Source organism: Acipenser ruthenus, chromosome 24 (genome assembly GCF_902713425.1).
Source record: "Acipenser ruthenus chromosome 24, fAciRut3.2 maternal haplotype, whole genome shotgun sequence".
Taxonomy (NCBI): Eukaryota; Metazoa; Chordata; class Actinopteri; order Acipenseriformes; family Acipenseridae; genus Acipenser; species Acipenser ruthenus.
The window spans coordinates 23,689,584-23,715,016 of record NC_081212.1 but is presented as its reverse complement, the minus strand read 5'-3'; the positions used below and the strand labels follow the sequence as shown (position 1 = coordinate 23,715,016).

At 39.0% G+C, this 25,433-nt stretch overlaps 1 protein-coding gene across 2 annotated transcripts; it reads left to right on the top strand.

The window, feature by feature from the left end:
- The first annotated feature begins 5 nt into the window (after positions 1-5).
- On the top strand, positions 6-25,204 carry LOC117429209 (dual oxidase 1-like). Of its 2 annotated transcripts, XM_058998823.1 has the most exons (33): positions 6-348; positions 1,081-1,164; positions 3,545-3,709; positions 4,619-4,806; positions 6,384-6,585; positions 7,351-7,517; positions 8,754-8,814; positions 9,208-9,304; positions 9,392-9,482; positions 9,863-9,965; positions 11,036-11,208; positions 11,816-11,991; positions 12,436-12,554; positions 13,775-13,912; positions 14,673-14,786; positions 15,281-15,483; positions 15,856-16,041; positions 16,460-16,685; positions 17,208-17,301; positions 17,889-18,064; positions 18,404-18,479; positions 18,766-18,858; positions 20,173-20,351; positions 20,600-20,830; positions 20,959-21,058; positions 21,690-21,739; positions 21,909-22,036; positions 22,377-22,530; positions 22,743-22,975; positions 23,176-23,334; positions 23,570-23,725; positions 23,922-24,050; positions 24,265-25,204. In XM_058998823.1, the coding sequence occupies exons 1-33, from the start codon at positions 273-275 to the stop codon at positions 24,385-24,387; spliced, it is 4,650 nt and encodes a 1,549-aa protein (XP_058854806.1). In that variant the 5' UTR covers positions 6-272; the 3' UTR covers positions 24,388-25,204. The 2 variants fall into 2 exon arrangements, with proteins under 2 accessions (XP_058854806.1, XP_058854807.1); XM_058998824.1 differs by lacking the exons at positions 6,384-6,585; positions 7,351-7,517.
- The last annotated feature ends 229 nt before the right edge of the window (positions 25,205-25,433 follow it).

The window sequence follows — 25,433 nt, the reverse complement described above, 5'->3', positions numbered from 1 at the left end:
AAAGACAGCCATGCGTATTGCTGTTCTATTTTACTTAACAACCAAAAAAAAAAAAAAACAGAGTTCTGTGTTTTCATTATAACACAACAGTGTGTATTTGCCTATAGTAAATTAACATTTCCACACGAATAATCCCTGAGTATTACAAAGTTCCATCTGCCCGTGCCTTTTTTAGGAGAAGTTTTTTTTTCTTTCCGTGAATTGCTGGCTTTGTTAAGCAGCTCGTCTGTTATCTTAAAGGGCTCCACGTCGGTGGTCATCTCTCTGCAAAGATGGGTTCGCTTCGCAGAGGGAACATATCCTTTGCCCGTGTTGTCTGCCTAATATTATCGATGCTGTATCCGGCGGGTAAGTATTCCAGGTCGTTTTTACAGCTGACTGGTGAGTTTCATATGCTAACGTGGAAAACATCTAAATTAGAGGGTTGTCACTAAATGAGAACGCTAAAGGGATTTTTGAATATAATTATTATGTCTGACAACTTTTTAGATAAGGGTTTGGATGGAATCGAGGCCGTGTAGAGTAATTCTAAAACTAAGCACTAAACAACAGCTAGAGGATAATTCTGCCTTTGGTTTGCATGCATTTTAATATCTACCTAGTATTTACCTGCGCCAGAAATCCGGTATATTCATGGGGAAAATAACACACACACACACACACACACACATTATATATATATATATATATATATATATATATATATATATATATATATATATATATATATATATATATAATATATATATATACACACACACATACTGAGCATTAGTCTACTTATATTTGAGTATTTTTAATAAATGTATTTAGGAATTGATCAACATTTCTCCAGATATGCAGCCTGGTACCACAAACGAATTATTCCTCTCTTAACTTGGTCTCTTTTTATTCACATTTCTTATTAATTCAAAAGCCACTAGGGGGCGTGGTCCTACTCTAATAATACAGCAAAGCTGTAATTGCTAATGTAAGTAGTAATGCAAATCGCTTTGAATAAGCGGCATTGTTATATACATTTTAGTGATCAAATGTACTCTAATTAACATCATTTGTCATCCTTTGTTTCTCCATTGTTAGCTCCTCAAGCTAATATTAATTGGGAGGTGCAACGCTATGATGGGTGGTACAATAACCTGGCACACCACAGTCGGGGATCAACAGGTATAATATTGGTGACATTACTACATTGTATTACAGTTACATTAATACGCTATAATATTACAGTCAGCACTCCAGATGCGGGTTTAGGTCCTTGAGTAATATACTCTCCAATTTAGACACTGTGAGTAAAATGCAACATTACCTTGAAGTTATGAGTAGGCCTATAGGTATACTTTCAATAAATACTGTGTGTACTTTAATGATAACTTATGGGTCTGTTTTGACTACAACCTTACATTTGAACTGTAATGTTACTTTGAACGATACCGAAATGTACCGATACTGCACTAATGAGAACAAGAATATTGTATTTATTACTCATCGCCTATAAAAGCAATATAAAGCTGCAATATGATTTTGTACCATGCATTGAACTCAGTTGAAATATTAGTCTCTTGTAGTCTCTTTCGCATGATCTATGACGACCAGTCCCTGTACAGGGCAGGTTGTCTCAGGTGAGCCACACTTTTTGAACAGCCTAAATATCCTATTTGGGGTAAAGTTACCCCAATATTAAAATCTCCCTATATACATGAAAGGTTACTCTTGTACTTAGTTAGGAACAGAACCTCATAGAATGTCATTCCAAATAAAAAGACAAGAAAGAGAACAAAGAGTGACAACCCACCCCGGTCTCTCCTACGAGAAGCTTGACAGCATGCAAACTCAAACTGTGCAGCAAAAGTGCTCTGCATATTCTTAACTCCTAAAATCTAAACCTCATGCGTAATTCATATATTTTTCAATGTGTAAAACACTCCTCTGGAGAGCTGATTACAGTATTGCAGTTATTACATTGTAATATTATCGTGCTGCCAGATGTACTGAGCTTTTGTGAAGTGCAAAGAGAATGGGTGAGAGAAAGAAATGGAATCTTAATATGCATTGACGTATGCAGAACACTACTGCTATGACAGTGGACTAGGGTAAGTAGACTTGATTATACGGCTGGAATAGACCAATTGAAAGAACTATACACTGGCAGTGACAACACAGAGACTTTTCAAGCCCAACCAAAACATCTTATCAATTTGAAGAATTGTGTTAAGTTTTTATGTTGGGCATAGTTAGAAATATACTCATGTGTTGTAACCTGCTCTACCCATTTTTTTTTACCCCAACACAAACATGTTTAAAAACTGAAGAAGATAACAATAAACGACAAGCCGTATTACAAGTCTGTGCTATTTCCAAACACTAGGACACACCGGGCCAATGTGTTAAACCATTGAAGTCTCTAATTACAAGTCAGTGAAGAAAGAGAAAGGAAACAAAAAGTCTTTAGAAAGAGATAAATGATAGCTTCTCATATTATGCAGCATTGTATTTCTGTAAGTGCAGTACAATGTTGTATTAATGCAGAATTACTGACCTACATATCCCAGTTGTACAATAATGTAAGGTAAACCTGTGTTTAGATCTTGATTTTATAAGAGACGGTTGAAATAAGAGCTGCTGGATTCCTCGCAAGCTGAACAAACTAAATCCAATATGAGATCTTCTTGTTGTTACAAATAAGTCGTACTGCTGTCACATCATTTAAATTGATGTATACAAGAAATATTATACAGTACTGTTTAAGAATAGTTTTATCTTTTTTTATCTACGACACCAGTATTAAATTAAGTTTGTATAAAACACAAAAACTTGAAATACTGTTATCCTTCCTTCCTCATACCTTGACACAAGCTTCAAGTATCCCCTTTCATGTTCGATAACACCCTCCAAGGAGACCCATAAGCTGCTTCTCTGTTTGAGCAGTGATGGAGCATTTGGTATGTGGTATCCCACTCCTCCACCAAGTGGTGATACTGGTCTTGCACAAAACAGCAATTCTTACAATACAAAGATGATTTCTGAAGCTATCATAAAACTAAAATATTATCCAACAGTCCGGGGCCTCAGATTTTGAGGGGACCCAAATTATTTATATATATATATGAAATAAGTAGTGTATGACTGGGCTGACTGCTGTAACTTGACCTTCTGTTTGTTGTAACTTTGATTCAGCTTTACAATTGGTATATGGCATTTAAAGAGTGGAACTGAAATAACCAAGGAGAATTAACAGCAGTGTTTGACTTGAGGCATGAGTGGTGGTCAAACAGTAAAGGGAAGTCATTGAATATGCAAAGAAGGGGCCCCCCAAAACTAGAACTGCCCCGGGCCCCCATCAAACTGAATCCAGCCCTGCCAATAGGGACACTGTGATGCAAGAAAAAAGCCTTTATGGTGAAAATAGAAATTGCAGAAATAGTGTGTTATTTATTTTTGTTTTGTGCATTTAGTTTTCCATTATAGAAATAAAATAACTGATGCTAACTTGTGCAGTGGAGCAATCGCTTAGCAAATCTTCTTGTATTTCTCTGTGTCTCTGAAGATTCTCCTCTTATGCGGCTCTTGCCTGCAAACTATGCTGATGGAGTGTATGAGGCCATGCAGGAGCCACAGCTCCCCAACCCCCGTAGAATCAGCAACGCCGTGACGAAGGGCCCGTCTGGGATCCCATCCAGCAACAACAGGACTGTGCTCTCCGTTTTCTTTGGTAAGGTCAAGTGCTGTATAGTGGAACATGTCACCTAAAACGTTTATTACTGAGAATATTTACTGTTTGTTGTATTCACTGCAGACAGATGATTCAGTGCTTGCACATGCTTGTGCTGGTCCACTTGTTGTTTTTCCACTCACTACGCTTATCCCTCGTAGATCTTCAGGTAATAAATGGGAAAGTGTCAAATTAAGCATCCTTTTCACTACTTTGATAAATAAGCGTATACGGTTAATGTGTTCATATTGAAAATAGCAAAGATAGAAAATATTGTAAAGTCAACTGTATTTCACTTTTTACTTAAGCCAAGTCCAAGCTAGCTTTCACCAGGGGTGAAAGGCATTAGAACTCTGGAAAGTTAAATGCTGAGTAGAGATACTTTGTGAGTTTGGGAAAGCCACAGTCTTTACAGTTTATAGTAAGAATGGTTTCTTCTTGCATCACAAAGAAGTAGTGTATTCTAACCACCGAAATATAGCTTCAAACAATGAGAGATTGTTCTCCGCTACAAAGCATGGTCAGCTAGAGTAGTATTTATAAACCTGGATAGCCAAGTGGTAGTCAAAAAGCCTTGAAATAAAGGTCAGGTAGGTATATTAAGTATTTTATACAATAGCCTTTCCAGTTATTTACTGTTTTTGTGTTTATATATATATAATTGACAAAAGCTACTGTTGTGTTTTTTACACTGTGGTATATCACATGTTTCAAGATGAAAATGCTTCTTAATACAGTACCACATTTAACCACACACCTAAAAAGCTTTGTATAATACACTGTGTCTGGTGAAAATGACCATGCATTCTTGGCTAAACCCTTTATAGGTCACTATAACTCGCCATATAAATACCCCAGTATGTATACGACTTGGTCATTGTTGCTTGCTAACAGTGAGTTGTGCTTCAGGGTACCATGTTGTGTTTGAGATTCTGGATGCCAGAAGACCAGGCTGCCCTCCTGAGTTTCTGAATATCCAGGTGCCCCAGGGAGACCCAGTCTTTGATCCCAGCAACACTGGAAAGGTCTACCTCCCATTCCAACGCAGCCAATGGTCCAAGGAAACTGGAAAGAGCCCAAACAACCCTAGAGCACAGGTGAAGATTTATATATTGCAGTCAATGTCCCTACTGGCCCAATACTGAATAGTAGTGCTCTTACTTTACTGTTGAATAGACTTGATATTTTAGTCGTTTTAAGCAAGTTCGACTGTGAATGTGAACGATCAGATATTGCTGCTAGTAAACTCTTATAAGGGTTGTGACTGGGTAGTCAGCCCAGCACATTCAGAGCACCAGTTAGGATCACTCAACCAGCATTGTTAGTGTGATACCAGATCTCTTCTCTCCTTTTTTGGGCTACATTTCAGGATAAACAATAGTTACAGTATAGTCTGAGACAGTGAGAAAAATGAAGACAAGAGCCTCTTTCATTTGGAGCAGTTAAACATATTTGAGGAAAACCCCAGAAATCTTTGTGTGGTAATTTACAATGGACCCATAGACTATGTGAGCTATTGCACTGTTACACAAGTCATTACACCTAGATTGAGTGGCTTCACTTAGTTGCTTCATTGTAGAGGATAGGGGCATGTATCGTATTTTCCTGTTAATGTTTTAATTTTAATTAAAAAAAAAATGTAAGTACATGAGCTTCTTGAATTACCAGAAGAAACTATTTGAACATTTCCAAAGCAATGAAGAAAGTTCTCTTGAAGAATCAGGACAGGCATGTTCCCCAGGGAGGTCACAGTTTAATGATATAATGCTAATACTTGCGTATGTCTGTCTGCAGGAACAGATGAGTGCTTTTGTTTTGCTTTACCATTTCCTAGAAAATCAATTTTTCCGGTCAGCATTTCAGTCTGAATGGTAGCTTAGCAATGAGTTTATTACAATGAAACCCACAATGACCAGCACCTACGAAAACCCAGTTACCAATTAAGAGAATAATTAAAAATATTTTCCTTTCAGCTTATTGTTCTCTGTGCAGAATGCAGGTTGTGATTTAATGAGACAGGGCTGTCTTTCTGAATGAATACTTTTTTAATCCAGATGCAGTGGGCGGTTTGCTGTAATTACTAATTTTCATCACCTCTTGCAGATAGGCAATCAAACAACCCTTTTAAAAGGAAGTCTGTTATAATAACAATAGCAAGAATGTGTCGGAGCAAGGTAAGGTGAATTTAATAGGCAAGTGTGATGGCCAATGATAGCCGTTCATTGAGCTGTGAATTTCTTTGGGATAAGCTTGCATTTCAGGCCTGGCTGTGGCGGTAGTATTTGTTTTATGAAGTGAGCCACTCGGAGCTGGATTGGACCATCAGTCCACCGTCTGGATGCAGACCTGAAATCAAGTATCAGTACCCTAATCAAGGATGCCAACACCATCCAAGCTTAATAATCCATCTTCTATAGCAGATATTAAACTTGTCAGCAGGTGATTTGGACTGCCTGCAATTCACAAAAACAGGAGCAGGGGTTTTATTCTTGGCCTATGCATCTATAATATTACCTCTGCGTTTATGCATGTGATGCCTATTAAAAGAAGATAAGATATTGGGAGCATCTGATCACAGCTCATTAGTGTAATACGGAGTGTTTATAATATTAAAGGGTGAATGTTCAGTACGGAGAGATAAATGTACCTAACAGAGATGCATTACATTGCTTAGATAAACCACGTGACCGCCTGGATCGACGGGAGCTCTATTTACGGGTCCTCTCACTCGTGGTGCGACGCGCTGCGAAGCTTTTCCGGGGGGAAGTTCGCGTCCGGGCCAGACCCAGCCTTCCCGAAACAAAGTGACGGGAAATACTTCATGTGGAACTCTGCTGATCCATCAACAGGGCAGCATGGACTCGCAGGGCTTTATGGTAAGACCCATCTGTCACCACAGCACTAATGAAGGTCTGGACTCAGTAATCCAAGTGTTTTGTTAGGAAGCTGTGACTCGTCTACAAATCCCAAGGCATAGTCGTGGAAGGCAGTGTTTTCATTTCTTGTTTTTTTTTTTTTTTTGTATTTTACTGTGATGAGAGTCGTTAACAACAATACACAGTACGTGAAATCCTTGAGGCTTTGTCTTTGGCTTCTTTAGCAGGTGGTCTTGCACAATGTTTCAGTTGCTGATGCAGGTGTTTGGGCTCAAAAATAAATCCTGGCCAGCAGTAATCATACTCTTAAGCATCCCATGAGTCATATTTGTGCTCATAAATATAGAAATCTTAAGTGTAGGTTTAGCTGGAAACAGTATTTTTAACAAACTGAAGTGTCCTAGTGCCCTTAATCAGTAGGTTTAACTTGATTCTACAAAAACCTAATTCCAAATTCATTGTACCTGAGTAATTAAACTGGTCATCTAGACAGAGCCTTTGCATCTAGATGACTAGCGGGTTCACATGGAACATCAAGCTTTTTCCTCTTGGTGTTTTCTGATACTGGCAGTAGGTTATATTAAATTGGATTTGCAGCATTTGTAAGGGAAGGCTCTTTGTGTGTATTGCAGCTATTTAATCAGGCAGAAACATTTTAAAACATGATTCAGCTTCCTGGGAATTTTTAGAATTAGCGTTGAAAATGGTAGGATTTGTGTCCTACATATGTCTAGTGTTATAATTGCAGTGTCAATGTTTTGACAGAATTTGGCAATGCCAGAGGCAACGAAAATGTCTTTATTGTAGCGGAGGGTGTTATCTGGTTTAGATACCACAATCATCTGGCTTCCATGCTAAAGGCCGAGCACCCATTGTGGTCCGATGAAGAGCTGTTTCAGAATGCCAGGAAATGGGTCATTGCAGCATTGCAGGTGAGTAAACTGTCAGCCTGTTGATATCTGTTAATCTCTTAATGGCAGGTACAATCTGGCTGGGTGCACCTGCAATATCAAGATCAAGCTAAACACGCATGCACACACAATCCAAAATGATGAGTCAAGATCATGTGCTCAGTTATGGATCACCATGACTATTCTTTAATTCTAGACTTTTATCCATGGGAATATAAACATCAATCTCTCTTTCCTACTTTCACCTGAAGAAGAGACCTTTGAGGTCCTGAAAGCTTGTGATTTAACTCGTGTTTAATTAGTCCAAACACAACTCCTTCTCGTTCTGTCCATAGCTATAAAACACACACTGGTAGAATATGTAGTATTAGTAAATACAGTGTTTTGCTAGGAAGCTTTCTCGATTTCTAGACCTTATCGATTTGATTCTTTCAGAACACATTCCATGTGTGTTCGATGATCTGGGATGGAATGGAGCCATTCATTCCATACCACCCACATATATCTTACTGAGTTAACCATTCAAGCGCTGTCTGCCTTTTACAGTGTGTTCCAGATTGTAGCATAATTGGTGGGACATGGAAGTGGTGAAGCTGCTCTTGTAACTCAGTCTGTTTGTAACTTTATTAATTATGAGTGGCTGGAGTTTCGGCAGTGTCACGTTCAGAGGCTTGTCCTTATTCTCAAACCTTCGTATGTAGAGGATGGACCATTGACTCATTGTGGCCCCCAAACTTAACCTGAAGCGCCATCATCGCCTTCTTTCATGTTAATTATTGCTTTTGAAAATAATGGAAGCTGTAATTTAAAAGTCCTATTTTTGTGGTGGTTATGTTGATATAACACTTGAGATAACCTCATCTCATTACTGAGGCGAGAGAAAAAGAGTACATCTTAATATCAGCACAAAAGTAATCCTCTTTTTAATAAGTATTTATTAATAATACATCACCAGTGGAATGTATTTTTAGATTTTTGGTATGCCTGGTCTGGTGTGATCAAATGAAAATGATATTTTTGATATAGTAAACATTTATATGCATCATTTTCTATTCATTAAGGTAGCAGCAAAATCAAAGTTTATTTATCATAACTTGATTGATGATTTTATGGTTTCAGTAAAATGAGCTGCAAGAAATCATTGTGGTTCAAAACCCTGGACATGAAATATCATATAAATGTATTTAAATTACGTTCCGTTTATATGCTAAAATATGTTCTCGTGGTGTTGAAATGTTTTTTGTTTTTTTCCACTAGAATATAGTTTTTTATGAATGGCTGCCAGTGTATCTAGGACAAAGTGTACCAGGATATCCAGGTGAGAAGATGTGTTTCCGCATTTTTATACATGAGGATATCACATTCATAAAGAAAAGGTCATCAGAATAGAAAGCTACCAAATGGCTGTTCGCCAGCGGTACTTTGCAAACCTATACAGAGGAATTAAATGTAGCTTGTAGCATAGGACTAAGTTACAATCAATTGTAGTCACTTATCACAGCAACACAGTTTTTGCTCAAAGAGCCACTTCCCAGCGTTTCGGTCTATTTAACACACCTTTGTCAAGGGAAAGTGTGTTTGAAAACAAACAGTAGAGGTACTTCTAGGGTTTTGATGCCATGGAAACTCATTTACTTATGTTTATATAGTGATGTAATTTACTACATAATTTTATTATTTTTATTTTTGTATATATAATGTTTTTCTTTAGGCTACCAGAAGTATGTGGATCCAGGGATCTCCCCAGAATTCCAGGCTGCTGCCATGCAGTTTGGTGCCACCATGGTGCCCCCTGGAGTCTATATGAGGTACTGAAAAAATAGAGAATATTAAAACATCTATGAAGTGTCACATTTCCTAGACCTCTTAAAACGTGATTTACTTTCCTGTTCCAGAAATAAGAGCTGTGAGTTCCGGGACATTACCAATGTGGATGGCAGCAAGTCTCCAGCTCTCCGTGTTTGCAATAGCTACTGGAGCAGACAGGTACGTTATGGTTACTGTTGCTTGAGGCCTCTTGGTGTGTATAGAAAGTTAAATGAGTCAGGTAAGTATTATTGTACTTTTTTGTTAATGTTTGTTTTACTGTAATTTGATTCATTGACTTGAAATGATAGTGCTTGTCGATATACATAACAGTAATTGTAACTGCAACTTCCTTGTAGTAAATTCCAGTTCAGGTGATATTTCTTCCAGGTGTTTTTTTTCATTGTCATGGAAATCCCCTGATTTTAAAGCCAAACCCAAAGATGCATTTGAAAGACTCCTGGCACCAGCTATTGCCTATCGACTCCTTTAGAAGTCATATGTTATACTAGCACAGGATTTTATTAATACATTCATAACCTTAATGGATTTCTGTGTAGAACCCTAACCTCAAAAATGGAGAAGATATTGATGATCTAATGATGGGCATGGCATCCCAGATAGCCGAAAGAGAAGACAACATTGTGGTTGAAGATTTGAGAGGTACTGCAGAGCTTGCTGTCCTTCGAAACAGGGAAGCGATCACACTGTCAGGTCAAAGATTTAAACCTGACTCTCAGCTCTTTACTATGCAACAAAATCCAGTCCTCTGACCTTAGCACTGGGGCAGCAGTGTGGAGTAGTGGTTAGGGCTCTGGGCTCTTGACCGGAGGGTCGTGGGTTCAATCCCTGGTAGGAGACACTGCTGCTGTACCCTTGAGCAAGGTACTTTACCTAGATTGCTCCAGTAAAAATGGGTAATTGTATGTAAAAATAATGTGATATCTTGTAACAATTGTAAGTCGTCCTGGATAAGGACGTCTGCTAAGAAATAAATAATAATAATAATAATAATAATACATCCATGGAGCTTTCAGGATCGTTCTTCTAGGTGGCCTTGTTGAGTCAGGCTATAGTCAGGTACTGTAGCTACATGTCCAGTGGCAGCATTTCACTAAATCTACTCAATAAAGCCAAAGGAAAGAATAAACATTCAGGTCCAGCTGAGTCCTGGAAACGCCTCTTGCACCAATGTACTGCTGTAGCCAAAAGTTTAGCATCACCCTATAAGGAACTCATTTTGCTTCGTAAGTTGAATTAAACTTGCTGAATAATGTTACGTCAAGATATAGAATTACATACCGTATACTGAATGAAAAACTGACACATTGTAACATGAAACACTTTAGTACTATGTTAAATAGAAGATCTAAATTATGTTCATATATATATATTTTTTGTATTATTTTTTATTCTAGGTGATGTAAAACGTTTAGCAATAGCTGTAGTTTGAAAACTTCATTACCGTATGCCAAACGGATCAATTTGAACGTGTTTGAGGGTGCACCGTGTAATTCTGACTCACAGGAGAGGTAGCCTTCTCTTCTTTTTCAATGTGTTTTGAAAATGTTTGTCTGCTAGACTAGAAGTCTTTTTCACGCAGATTTATTTATTTATTTTTTAGAATAAGAGGGCGACTTTTTCAATGCGTCTTTGTGGTACGTAGTCAAATGCTAAATTGTTCTCTTTCTAAATAAAACATCACCCTTGGTGTTTTCGTTTGTGCTTGACAGATTACATGTATGGACCCATGAGGTTTTCTCGCTCCGACCTGGTTTCTCTGAGTATTCAAAGCGGGCGGGACAATGGGCTCCCCAGCTACAATCGAGCAAGAGAGGGTTTTGGTCTCAAACCTATTCAGAGCTGGGAGGAGATAAACCCTGAACTGTACAAAACAAACCCCAAGGTAAGAGAAGAATACCTCGCTACCCCCCCCCCCCCCCCTTATAAAAGTATATAATCATTTGTTTGCCGCTTTTTCTCTGTACTTTTCAGATAGTTCCCAGTGATTCACACCGTTTCCATTATGCTTTGCTACATCTTGCTATGCTTTTATCCGTGCCCTCCAAAACTTTTTCCCATTAAGGGTCCAGGACTCAACTAAAAAAGCTGAAGGTCCCAGAGGAACATTTTGGGGGTCCCAATAAAGTACAAAGTAGGTGTTACCAGATTTCTTGAGTGAAAAACAGGGCGATTCAATGAATTGATGCCATAGCAACTCCTGAAGCAGTTAAAATAACTGTACATAATAACACAATCATAATTTGAAAGTTAAACATCAGGTGTATTTATTGCAGATCTTCCTGTTGTCATCTGGCCAAAACATGTTACAAAAAGCCAGGTTAGAAAAACAACATCAGCTATTACCATTTAATCGGTTGATCTGAATGTGTTAATCAAAACACAACAGGGACTAATTTAAAAGGCTAACTTGGCTGGTGGCACTACCAAGATGCAATAAAAAAAATATGATCCAGGAGTAAAATGATGGCCTGCCCCCCTGTCACCCGCAGTTGTTCCAGGAACTGGCTGATCTCTATGGAAACGACACCTCCAAACTAGAGCTGTTTCCAGGTGGTCTCCTAGAGTCCAACGGCAACCCTGGGAAGCTGTTTAGTGCCATCATTCTGGACCAGTTTGAGCGTTTACGGAACGGAGACCGCTTCTGGTTCCAAAACACACAGAATGGGTAACCATGGATACTTTTCATTTTGCTTTTAATGAATCTAATTCAACTTCACTACTCTGTGCAACTCCTGTATTCCTTCTTACCTACCTCAGTTCCTCCATGCTTTCTAAAATGACAGTAGCTATGATCAGTTTGTTTAATCTCCATCCGTTGGGGACACCCAAGTGATAAATCCCCAAGCAAGTTCCAGGGGTGGGTGTAACCAAGCTGACCTGTTCTGCTTAGTGAAGTGGCAGGATAGAACTAAGTAGTTATTGTATTTCTTGCTCTTATTGTATTACTTGTATTGTAACACTTGAAATGTATTTGCTTACGATTGTAAGTCGCCCTGGATAAGGGCGTCTGCTAAGAAATAAATAATAATAATAATAATAATAATAATAATAATAATAATAATAGTGCCCAGGTCGTCTCTGAAAACGTAACACAAACTACTGTTCTCAGTCTTTTCACAGATAAAGAAATCCAAACGATTCGCAACACAACATTTCATGACGTGCTTGTTGCAGTGATTAATGCTGGCGACGAACACATTCAAGAAAACGTCTTTCTATGGAAAAAGGGTAAGCATTGTTATTGTTGCATGGAATCTTATAACTTTTTAAGAGGTTTATTTTTCTCTTACCATGGGGTTTGTACAGTTCAGGGTTTATCTCCTCTTTGAAGAGGTTTGAGACCAAAACCCTCTCTTGCTCGATTGTAGCTGGGGAGCCCATTGTCCCGCCCGCTTTGAATACTCGGAGAAACCAGGTCGGAGCGAGAACCTCATGGGTTCGTACATGTAATCTGTCGAGCACAAATGAAAACACCAAGGGTGATGTTTTATTTAGAAAGAGCACAATTTAGCATTTCACTACCACAGTCGCATTGATAAAGTCACCATCTTAATCTAAAAAAATCTGGGTGACAGAGACTTTTTAGTCTAGCAGACAAACCTTGAAAGACTACACGGTGCACCTTCAAAAAGATTCAAATAGATCTGTTTGGCATAAGGTAATGAGGTTTTCAAACATAGCTCTGGCTAAAAGTTTTGCATCACCTAGAATTTTAGGATTGAGAAAATTAAAAAAATAACTGTAGCAACGTAATGTATATCTTGTAGTTAACATCATGTAGTCAAAGACGTCTACCAGAAGCCATACTAGTAGTACAGTATTTCATGTTAGAGTTCAAAATGTCACATTTTTCAATGTGTCAGTTTTTTGTTAAGTATATTGAAAACTACACAGCGGTACATAATAATATGTTATTCTCTCTATATAGTACATCATGTACACTGAGTTCACACAGGAATATAGCTGGCTAGTATTGTGTAATCTATAATTGTTAGGGCAGCAGTGTGGAGTAGTGGTTAGGGCTCTGGACTCTTGACCGGAGGGTCGTGGGTTCAATCCCAGGTGGGGGACACTGCTGCTGTACCCTTGAGCAAGGTATTTTACCTAGATTGCTCCAGTAAAAACCCAACTGTATAAATGGGTAATTGTATGTAAAAATAATGTGATATCTTGTAAGTCGCCCTGGATAAGGGCGTCTGCTAAGAATTAAATAAATAAACATGTTTATAATCACTTGGACCTATTTAAGTGATATGTACCATTTGTTAATCGCCAGTACAAATAAATGACTATTTATTAACTTTTAGCAGTTGTCTAATATGATGTCATATTTACTGGGCCTCTATGGCAAACACATTTCGCAAGGATGTCAGTTGATTAAACAGAGCGTGTTTCAGATAAGTTGTATTTCCTGGCTCCTTTCTTTATCAGTTGCCTGTGTGTTTCAGGTGATCCCTGTCCTCAGCCCCGGCAGTTAACTGTGGAAGTCCTGCACCCCTGCACTAATGTCACTACCTTTGATTATTTCGAAGGCAGTCAAGTCGGCTTCGGGTTTGTACTTGCAGTCCTCCTCTGTTTTCCTTTAGGTACTGACCGTTTCAATTCTCTTTGCATGCATTTGGATATATTTCAAATCGTCTTTGTGGACTTTTTACCAGTCCTGTTGTTAAATCCAGTGTTGATTTACTTGTAGACCATTTCTGAAGCCATGTCCTTTATGTATCATGTAGATCATTCTCACAATGATTACGTGCGAGTCTGTAAAAGAGGTTTCAATCACAAGATTAGTAGGATATTATGTCATATGATTTAACATTATAATGCCATTAGAATCAAAGGTAAATTTATATTATGTTGTCAATTTTATAAAATGACATAGCAGGCACTGACAACTTGTTAATTAAGGTAGTTAAACAAATGCCGGACCCTAATGAATGCAATTCTGCCATGAAGTATTTTACAGAAGGTTTTTTTACTTTTTCTGTGCTGGAGGATAACAGGTTTGTTTCTAAAGTGTCTCAGGTGTTGGGTGACACAAAGAATCATTTCATTTGCTTGGCATTCACATTCCTTTGAATACCAGCTCTATAGTGCATTCACATCCCTTTGAATATCAGCTCTAGTGCATTCACATCCCTTTGAATACCAGCTCTGTAGTGCATTCACATCCCTTTGAATACCAGCTCTATAGTGCATTCACATCCCTTTGAATATCAGCTCTAGTGCATTCACATCCCTTTGAATACCAGCTCTACAGTGCATTCACATCCCTTTGTATACCAGCTCTATAGTGCATTCACATCCCTTTGTATACCAGCTCTATAGTATTGACTTGTCTGCTCACAGGCAGCTTCCTTGTAGCCTACCTCGTGGCTTACTTCCGCAAGTCCAAGTTCAAGAAGCACCAGAAGAAGCAGGAACCCGTGAATAAGAAGGTGGAGCTCGGGGAAGGAATAACAGGTACATTGTTACAGGGAAACGTGGGGGCTGTTGCTTCAGAGTTTTTCAAACTGTATATCTGCAGCTGTTCTGGTGGACTGAAATATCTTGATTTAATTCAGTAAAGTAAAATAGGATAGTTACATAATAAATCTAGACAACTGGTGATCCGTGGACACACCTGTAGCTGTGTGGGTGAATACAGTATTTAATAAACTCACTCCTGTAACTGAAACTGAGTCATATTGTACCCTAGCAGAATTCTAAAAGCCACCCAGCTTGCAAATGTGTTCTATCAAATCCCATTTGATACAGATTCACAATCTAAACCCACAAAATCACAATATAAAGAACAGCTGGGAAGCTGTGCTCCGTTTATGGCCTGCCCATTTTATGCTGATGTGTAAAGTCGTGACCTTCTCATGGATGGATCCAACATGCTACTGTGTTGGGTATATTTCGGAGGAAACGTGGCTGCTGTCCAAACAGCCATTTGATTTTATTTCGTTTGGCAGCGTCGGAGTGGCAGGGACCCAAGGAACCCCTCCGCCAAGTCAGCCTCAGATACGATGCCAACAAATGGATCACAGTTTTGGACGCCCGGCGCTGCCCAGTCCGAGCCATGAACCTGAACAACCGGAGCCACCTGGATATCATCCAATCCAACAACCAGGGCCAGAAAGCACTGCTTGTCAAGATTCCCAAGGAGTATGACCTGGTGAGCCGTGCAACTGTATTTTACCAACTCTGTAATGTTTCCCAGGGAATAATTCACTGTAATTATGATTGTTAGGTAGGATAGTACAAATGAATACAGATGATTGACCTTATCAATGACTCTGCTATACTTGTTAATTATTGACCAGTTAATATGAAGCATGGTTTTTTTTTTTTTTTTTTTTTCTATTAACATCAGTAAGTTTCAACTTCCTATACTTTCCATCTGGTGTCTTTGTCTTGAGTGTACCGGTGTGGGTTTTAATTTACAGCAAAGCCGCCTCATTGGTCTGAATTCCTGGTATTGTCTTGCTAGGCCTGTATCATCCGGGGGCTGCATTGTATTTGTATCTGCCCACATGTATTTTTCTAGGTGTTGTTCTTTGATGAAGAATGCGAACGAGCAGATTTCCTGACACACCTCCACACGTACATGCAGAACATTGAGGTGGCTTTAAACATCACCGAGGCAAGAAAACAAGACATGCTGAAGGGGGCTGTGACGAAACAGCAGAGAAGCCAAATTCTAGACACATTTTTTAGACACGCATTTGCCCAGGTAAATTAAAACGGAAGTAAATCCTTCAATGGAAGCTTAACGCAATGCCTTCCCATTTCATTTGAGCTCTGTCTCAAAGGGAAATTGTGTGGTCCTCTGTGTTTAAGCAATCACAGCTTAGAGATGCCTGCAGTAGAGACTGGAGCTCAGATGCAGTACCTTCAAAACTAAAAAAAAAAAAAAAAAAAAGCCTTTTTTTTAAAAAAATGAAATAATGTCTCTTTCACGTTCAAATGTAATTTTACTTGATGTTAATGAAGATGTTAATAAATTAGTCAACTATTTTTTACATTTAAAAATCAATATGTAATATACATTTTGGAGTTCCTGGAGCATTTTGGCTGCAGACAAATCAACATTCAACAAATCCACACTTTCATCTTGTGACCGTTCACTTTTCCATCTCCCCGCTCTTCAGGTGCTTGACATTGAAAAATCAGATGCCGGTGATTTAAATCTCGTCACTTCAAAGAAAGCCAAGGAGGCCCTCCTGTGTGAGTTGACCGGGACTGAGCTTGCTGAAGCACTGGGGCTCAGAGCAGACTCTCTGTTTGTAGAAGCCATGTTTTCACTTGCAGACAAAGACGGCAATGGGTACCTCTCTTTCCGGGAGTTCATGGACATCATAGTCATCTTCATGAAAGGTAACTTTGCATCCAATGTTCTGAATTCATAGTGAAGAACAGTTTTGGAAAAAAGTTCAAGATCCAAGGTCTTATTGAATTAGGCTGCATTATTATTAATTTGGTTTAGCTAGTTTTTTGCATTGGTTGTACATTGAGTTCCTGTTTGCCAATGTGTGAATCAGAACTTAGTCCATACTATTAATGCATAAGTCTGCTTAGCACATAGATCAAATAGCTCTCTGTGATTGTAGGGATTGTACAGGGATTGTGTTCTCAACCCTCGAACCACACGCACTAGCATTATAATACAGCAAAGCTTTAGGTATACTGAAATGACAATTAAGCTATGAGGAAATAAAGGGTTATCATAAGAAAAGAGCCCATTAAATGTTTTGTATAAAATCCCGCACTGTTCCAGTAAGGGTTGGCCAGATCAATGTTTGCACTTTGTTAATGGAGAGATGAAGAGTTCAGTTGGGTGTTGTTGGCTCTACCACACCCGTGTAAGATATTTCTTTTCATCTTGTTTCCTCTTAACAGGCTCACCAGCAGAAAAGTCAAAGTTGATGTTCACAATGTACGATCTTGACGGAAATGGATTTCTGTCTAAATCTGAATTTTCCAGGCTACTGAGGTGAGCCAATTCATTCATTTAAAAAAAAATAAAAAAAAAGCTGATGCCTAAATACAAACCAAACAAACTACCTTCCAATGTATCCTGGCACCTGGATGGAAGGGCTCACCATGATATAATATTACAAAATAAGCAATACGGTTTGGCGCTGGTTTTTAAAAATGAACAGGTGTTTGTCTTGCCGGGGAATGTGAAATCAATAGCCACTTAAGCCACATCTGAAACATTTGATATACTCTGTTCTAGGATGTTGCTGATTTCTTTAACAGTCTAGAACAGCTTCCACCCATTCCCTTATAAAAGTATACTATAGTAAAAGCACAGAAAAGTGTAATAAAACATAGTAAAAACATGGTAAAGTGTAGGTTAAGCATTGTAAAGAATAGCGAGGTATGGTAAAGCATATTAAAAAAACATGGCAGACCAGGGTAAACTATGGTAAATGCATGGGAAAAGCATGCTACAACAGCAAAAATACTTTGGTAAACTTTCAAAAGGTTCCAACAGACTTCAAATTAATTACAAGTTAAAGCTTTGTGAAGTAGGCCCAATGGCTGACACTAAGCACCCTTCACTCCCTGCTTTAGATCCTTCATTGAGATCTCCAACAACTGCCTGTCGAAGTCCCAGGTCGAGGAAGTCATCGAGTCCATGTTCAGGGAGGCAGGGTTCCAGGACAAGGAGGAGATAACCTGGGAGGACTTTCACTTCCTGCTCCGGGATCACGAAAAAGAACTGCAGTTTGCTCAGCTCAATGTGAAAGGTCAGAGTCCAGAATAAAAAAAAAAAAGAAAGATCCGTCATTTCTAAAAGTGTTAGGTGATTGTAGTGTGTACAACTCTCTTACAATGACTCTTGTAGAAACGTATAGTGATGACTTGTGGTATGTTGCAAATCTCCAGTTACTGTTGGCAAAGCAGCTCATAGCGACCCATTCGAAAGACCCGTTACTGTTACACATGAAGGGGAAGGAGCTTTTCCTTTTGAAACTTTCCAATTCAAAGTTCAGTATGCTTTGGTGCTCCTTGTGTCTCTTTCTGTACAAAGGTAGTGATAGTAGAAGCACTTGGATCTTGGCTTTTAATATCTTTTCTATTTTCAGGGATTGAGATTCAGGATAAAAACAAACAACAAATGTACAACAGGGTCTCTTTCATTACCAAAGATAAGGACTGCAGGTAATTTATAATCATAAAATAAAGTCAAATGAAAAGGGAAATCCTTATTTTAATTTATAATGCTCATTGATAAGGGATACAAAACCACATACTAGGATCATAGACCCTGATCAGCACTACCTGATGTTATATTGGGTAATCCAGGACCATTGCTAATTGGGCTATGTGAAACCCAATGATAATGTCGTACTTTATAGTTAACAACAATAATAATCATAGAGAACTGCTGGATGTAATTTTAACCTGACTCTTACCTGCAGTACTGTTTAATTTCTGTAAATTCCAGTTCTTCCTGCTGCAACGACACAGACATGCAAGACGGTGACATTAGTACAGTGGGGCAGCTGGGGCAGGCGCTCAGGAGAAGAATGATGGGAAAGTAAGTCATGTCTGAAGCTAGGGGTGATTTTGAATTATGGTGGCACTACCTGTTGGCATTTTAGAAAAGGACCACATAACAAAAAAGACGAGAAATAGATAATTGCAATTATGTTATGCTAAAACCACTCAACCAAATATCTTGTAATATAAGACTGGGTCGAGACTCTGGGTCTCAGTAGTAGCAACTAAAATGGAAAACTGTGGTGACAAATGAAATAACTATTTGCGTGTATGAATCTGATATGCGATCTATACATTAAAACCATCAGTGCTGGTGCATGTCCCTCAAAGCAATGTTCATGGTATCTAGCCTAAGCAATAACCATCACTGGCCATCCGATACATAAAACCCATTCTGGTTCCTTTCAAAAAGCTTATTTCAAGTACCCTCCTTTGTATGTATGGAGCTGGGAAGATCGACACTGGTAGAGAGACCGTTATTGGTTTGAAATAAAAGCTTAGAATTTCTGAAACGGCTTTGCTTTCCTTCTGTGTGTTTGTCTGTGAACGTGAGAACTGCTCCAAACCTCACAGAGGCCTTACAGATTGCATTTGGTCATTATCCGATAAACTGTTGATTTTATACAAACGTATTTGACAAATATCAACTTGACTATCCTGTCAAAGTGGGTAAGCTGGAAGTGCTTTTGAACAGTTTATTGGCCGTTGCACTGAAGTTACCGACCTAAAAAAAAAAAAAATACTTGTTAAATGTTTGAATTGCTTTTTAATAGCACTGGAATCCTAAAGATTGAGTAAGTACTGTATCTTGATCTGGATTAAGTAGTGGTAACCTGTAGTTACTCCCTCAATGACGGCTGTTGCAAGAGTAAGTGAAATAATGTCTGCCGGTCTCAAGTTCTCCTCTAGAAGTAGTAATTAGTACCTGGGTCTGAACTATTAGCTTATTGAAGCCACAACAAATAGTACTCTGATGAGTGAGAAGGCTTTTTTCCGCGTATGATGAGATTATGAGGTGTTCCTGGTATGTCATTAAAAAAACTGCAAATGCTACATTTTGTAGATTTAGCAGGTAAAAGTGTTCTCATTTATTGTTTTAAAGTTGGAAGATGAATAATCGCAGGTAACTGTAGTGGCATGTCGTATTGCTTGTGGTCCCAAGAACAGCTATTTTACAGGTTGATATATTTGTAGAACATTGTAAATTGAGCTCCTGTTAAACATTTGAACACACAAGCATGTATAGCTCCTAAGACCATAAAGACCTAAAGCAGACTAGTCTTGATGACTCTGTAGTATTGTAAGAACAGTATCTTAAGAAGAACCACCATCATTAAATGTTTCTTTTCAGGCCCAATCAGCACCGTCCACACCTGTACACTGAAGCTAAGCGAGAGAAATACAACAGGAGCAAAGTTCACCACAAGATCCAGCAGTTTAAGCGCTTTATCGAGAACTACCGGCGCCACATCGTGTGTTTTCTTATTTTCTACGGCATTTCAGCAGGAGTACTTGTGGAACGATCTTACCGTAAGTGTTAATAACATCAATCTGAAGCAGCATCTTTTGAGGTTTCTAGAATCAGACCTTGTTAATACTTGCATTAGTGTCTACTTGATATTTTTTGTCCCAAATAGCACAAACCCTCCTGCTGCGCCTGTTGTTCTTAACTAATAAGATTAGTGGTTTGTCAATCTAAAATATGCTGTTTTAAGAGTCATTGGTCCAAGAAGAGCTTTGTGTCCTGTAATAATATTATGCACCGGGTTGTGTTTTAGACTATGCTGTCCAAGCAGACACCACTGGGATACCGGAGACCACCATGGTGGGCATCATCGTGTCTCGAGGGACGGCAGCCTCAGTTTCCTTCATGTTCTCCTACATGCTGCTCACCATGTGCAGGAACCTGATCACCTTCCTGCGCGAGACTTTCCTCAACCGTTACATCCCCTTCGACGCGGCGGTGGACTTCCATCGCTGGATTGCCATGTCTGCCGTTGTGCTCTCCAGTAAGATTTCCAAAGACTCCAGCTGGCTTGCATTGTTCAAGACGCAGCCAGTCTGTTTCACACATGCTTATCGTAAACACACATTGTTTGACCCCGCTGGCATGTCCCTTTGTTTTTTTCTGTTGCAGTTCTCCACAGTCTGGGCCATGTAGTGAATGTGTACATCTTTTCCATAAGCCCTCTAAGTATCTTGGCCTGCATGTTCCCACATGTTTTCTTTAACGATGGGTAAGTCAAGGTTTAACCTATCTCAGTTCTTTTTTAATGCATTCTGTCAGTGTGAAACATCTCTTGGCTTTAAAGTAAAAAATAAAAACAACAACATTAATAAGAACATAGTTTACAAACAAGAGGAGGCCATTCGGCTCATCTAAGCTCATCCGGTTCCCAGAAGCAGTTTGATCTCACGCCTTTGTCAAGTTGGGTCTTAAAGGATCAAAGTGTTTCTGTCTCATCAACATTATTAGGTAGCCCATTCCATACACTCACCAATCTCTGTGAAGAAGTGTCTCCTTCCCGCTATCCTAAGTCAATCTCCACTTAATTTTCAACTGTGGTCATGGTTTCTGTACTAAGACTGCCACGAAAGAACCTTGTTGCAGGTAAGAGTAGTAAAAATAATTGTTTATTGCTTGTGTTATACCATTTTGAAATAGTCGCCTCAGATAGCACTTTTTATTTTTTTTAAAAAAATTTTTACAGACAGCTTTTAACTTAGTTGTACTGACAACTTCAAAAGCTTTTCCAACAAGCCTTTTGCCTTTTATAGTGACTAATTTCACAATCACCAAACCAAAAAAAAAAAAGAAAACATTGAAAGCCAGATTCCTAACTCATGTTTTTGTTTTGATAACTGCAGGTCTGAACTACCTCAGAAGTTTTACTGGTGGTTCTTTGAAACTGTTCCAGGTAGGTTAAACTTTGTTTGCATTGGCTGTGTTTCCCTTTAACATAGACGAAAAAGCCAGAACAGAACAAGTCACTCCCTTTGTACATGTCCAGGTGTCAAACCTGAATACGCTGAATATGTCGGTAGTTTTTAAAGAGCAAATGATCTTGAGTCTCTTTTGTTTGACAGGATTCACTGGAGTTATCCTTCTCCTGGTTCTGGCCATTATGTATGTCTTTGCTTCCCATTACTTCCGGCGCATCAGTTTCAGAGGATTCTGGATCACACATCACCTCTATGTCCTGATGTATATTCTGGTAAATATACCGTGCCCCTGCTGCAAATGCTACATATATGAAACCATCAGTGATTCCAACAGTGCTTCACTTTCCAGTTGTGTGTCATTTAATGTCTCAGAGGCTTTTCCTAATAGTTTAAAGTTGACTCTGGTGCATAATGTTTCTGTTCCTAAACAAATAGGTTAAACAATCAGGACTACTGACTTTCAAGGTTTCTTAATTCCTATATGATAGAGGTTGCAAACATTGAGACTATGGAATAGTGTAGCAAATAATCCCCGGTGAGCTATATTTTAATGTAAGATTTTACACGATTTTAAGTGATCATATTTCGTGTGTGTTTGTTTTTTTGCCACAGATCATCATTCATGGTAGCTTTGCCCTCATTCAGCAGCCACGGTTTTATGTGTACTTCCTAGTACCTGCTATCCTCTATCTGCTGGATAAACTTGTCAGCCTGAGCAGGAAAAAGATTGAGATTGCAGTGGTTAAAGCAGAGCTCCTTCCCTCAGGTATGGCTGTTGCTCAATGACAGTTACATACTCGTTTCTTGGAGTAGCGTGGTGTGAAGATTGAAAGCACCTGGTATGGGTCTCATTTCTCCTGCAGCTCTATATTGCTTTATTCTTTGCCAGCCCAATGGCCTAGGAAACAACAAGGTGTTCAGAGCTTAATTTTCTCTGCCTGATGATGATCTCTTGATAAAACGTGAGCTTTTTTTCAGGGGTCACGCACCTGGAGTTCAAGCGCCCTCAGGATTTCGAGTACAAGTCTGGGCAGTGGGTGAGAATTGCCTGCCTGGTCTTAGGAACTGATGAGTACCATCCGTTTACCCTGACCTCAGCCCCCCACGAAGACAGGCTCAGCCTTCACATCAGGGCAGTGGGGCCCTGGACCACGAAGTTAAGAGAAACCTACTCCCCTGAGGTCATCTCAGAGCTGGGCAGCTATCCAAAAGTAAGTGGATCTACAAGGAATGAGGAACTTAAAGGTAAACTGCATTTTGTTAGTGAGTCACGCAGTCAGACTACCAATTGCATTACAATAGTGTCATGTTTATAATGCTTTACTACACATATTGTGCTTGGCAACCTTTTCTGCAAGTCATCCACATTTGTTCTAGCGCTAACCAGAGTGCTTGTCTGTTCCCTCCTCAGTTATACCTGGATGGACCCTTTGGTGAGGGGCACCAAGAATGGAACAATTATGAAGTGTCAGTGTTGGTAGGGGGAGGAATAGGGGTCACACCCTTTGCTTCCATCCTGAAAGACCTTGTTTTCAAGTCTTCCATCAACTGTAAGATTCAGTGCAAAAAGGTAAGTCTGTCATCTGCTTACTCTGCAGACACCCCCTCAAAGTAATATTGAAAATTAGGATTATTTTAGACTACTGTTTAAATGATGCAGGCTACAGCAGTTCAAATGCAAGTCGAGTTGTGAGAATTAAACAGCCACATCCTTGTTTAAAAAAAAAAAAAAGAGAATACCACAAGTCTTGAGTTTGAATGGCCTGCTGCCCTTCATCTAATGCTTCCGCATTTTCTTTCTCTAGATCTATTTTATCTGGGTGACACGGACGCAGCGCCAGTTTGAGTGGCTGGCGGACATTATCAAAGAGGTGGAGATGAACGATTCAAACAACCTGGTCTCAGTGCACATCTACATCACCCAGCTGGCTGAGAAGTTTGACCTCAGGACCACTATGCTGGTAGGTAGCAATCTGCCGACCTGTGAGGTCCACCTTGAAAGTATCTCTTAATGGATGGTTCCTTCTTCACTCCAGTTGTGGATGATGCCTCCTTCACTTTACTAGATTCGTCTGTCCTGACTTGTGATCATAAATCCAATTGCTCCATGTAGACCACAAGTCTTCCGCTAACTTCACACTCCTGTTCTCTTTTCAGTACATCTGTGAACGCCATTTCCAGAAGGTATTAAACCGCAGTTTGTTCACTGGGCTCCGCGCCATCACTCACTTTGGACGCCCTCCTTTCGTCCCGTTTTTTAACTCTCTGCAAGAAGTCCATCCTGAGGTAAGCTTGTAACTTCTCGTCAGGTAGCCAGACCCTGATACTTCGATGTTTCATTGGGTTAAAACACGAACACTACTCCAAAACTGATACATGATACAACAGTAGTAGCGTTTCATATTGTCACGTACCAATGATATCAATGGTACGAACCTATACTGTTTGATAATAGATTGTAATTGGCTTTTTCTCTTTTTTTTTGTCCCATACTGTTTAGGTTGGAAAAATCGGTGTGTTCAGCTGTGGCCCTCCAGGTCTGACGAAGAATGTGGAGAAAGCCTGTCAGCAGATAAACAAGCGGGACCATGCTCACTTCATCCACCACTATGAGAACTTCTAGACTGCAGGCTACGAAACACTTCTATGAAGTACGAAGGACTAAACCAGCCGAGCCTATTCTCAAAGTGTTTCACCGCAGCCTGTAATATATATTAAAAAAAAAAAAAAAAAAAAACACGCCTGTTTCATTTTTACAAGATCAAGATCAAACAATTTAAATGCTAGAAAACTACTCATCACTCTTAAAGGAAATGCTCCTACGTGCTTAACTGCTAGTTTCTACCATTGCAATCACTGATTTCTCTCAGCTTTCCTTTACCTTGCCTCGCCCGACTGCCTTACGAGCATTCTCAATTTCTTCACTTTCTCTTTATGCCACTAACAGGGATCTGCCCTGAAAATTAGACTGGAGGAAACAGCTATGTCAATTGAGCTTTTGTTACATAGCAGAGAGATACTGCACCAGTCCCAGCAGTTAGCATTGATGTGGATTATGCAATAATTAAATGCATATGCATTATAAAACACCATTTCAAATTGTGATGTGACACACATTTGTTGAGACTATGTTGTGTTGAGAGTTTATATTACAATAATAAAATATGGAAATTAAACAATATTAATAATAGGCAAACATGATTAAACCTTTAGCAGAAATCTGTAGAATGTTGTACTGTAAATCAAGCAGTGATGGAAGTATGCGTATAAAGATTTTTAATAGAATGTTTAGAGAAAAATAGATGTGTGTTTATATTGGAATGATTATAAACAACCCTACATTCAGGGCTATAACTACAAATACATGCTTAAATGGGATTTATTCAGATGAAATAATAAAATTAAAATATTGGGCATGTTTGGGGACAGTTTATTTTATTTTCTGCCAAATAAATCTTTGACATTTTATAACATGTTTTGTGTTTTGATTTGTTTTGTGTTGATTTGTTTCATTTTTAATTTTTATTTCAAACAGACATGACAAATTACATGAATTGCTCATCGCTGATCCTAATTGCATTACATTCTTGCAGTCGCCAAGTTTATCATTGTGCTTTTGTTATTTTCACTCTAACAGTGTTGTCCTGACAGATTTTATTTTCAGCATAA

What these genes read in the sequence shown, in the direction of transcription:
- LOC117429209 (XM_058998823.1), top strand. Translation starts at nt 273, where the DNA reads ATGGGTTCGCTTCGCAGAGGGAACATATCCTTTGCCCGTGTTGTCTGC. An exon ending in CCACAGTCGGGGATCAACAG is followed by an intron (nt 1,165 to 3,544) that starts GTATAATATTGG and finishes GTGTCTCTGAAG; the next exon opens with ATTCTCCTCTTATGCGGCTC. An exon ending in TGTGGTTGAAGATTTGAGAG is followed by an intron (nt 9,966 to 11,035) that starts GTACTGCAGAGC and finishes TGTGCTTGACAG; the next exon opens with ATTACATGTATGGACCCATG.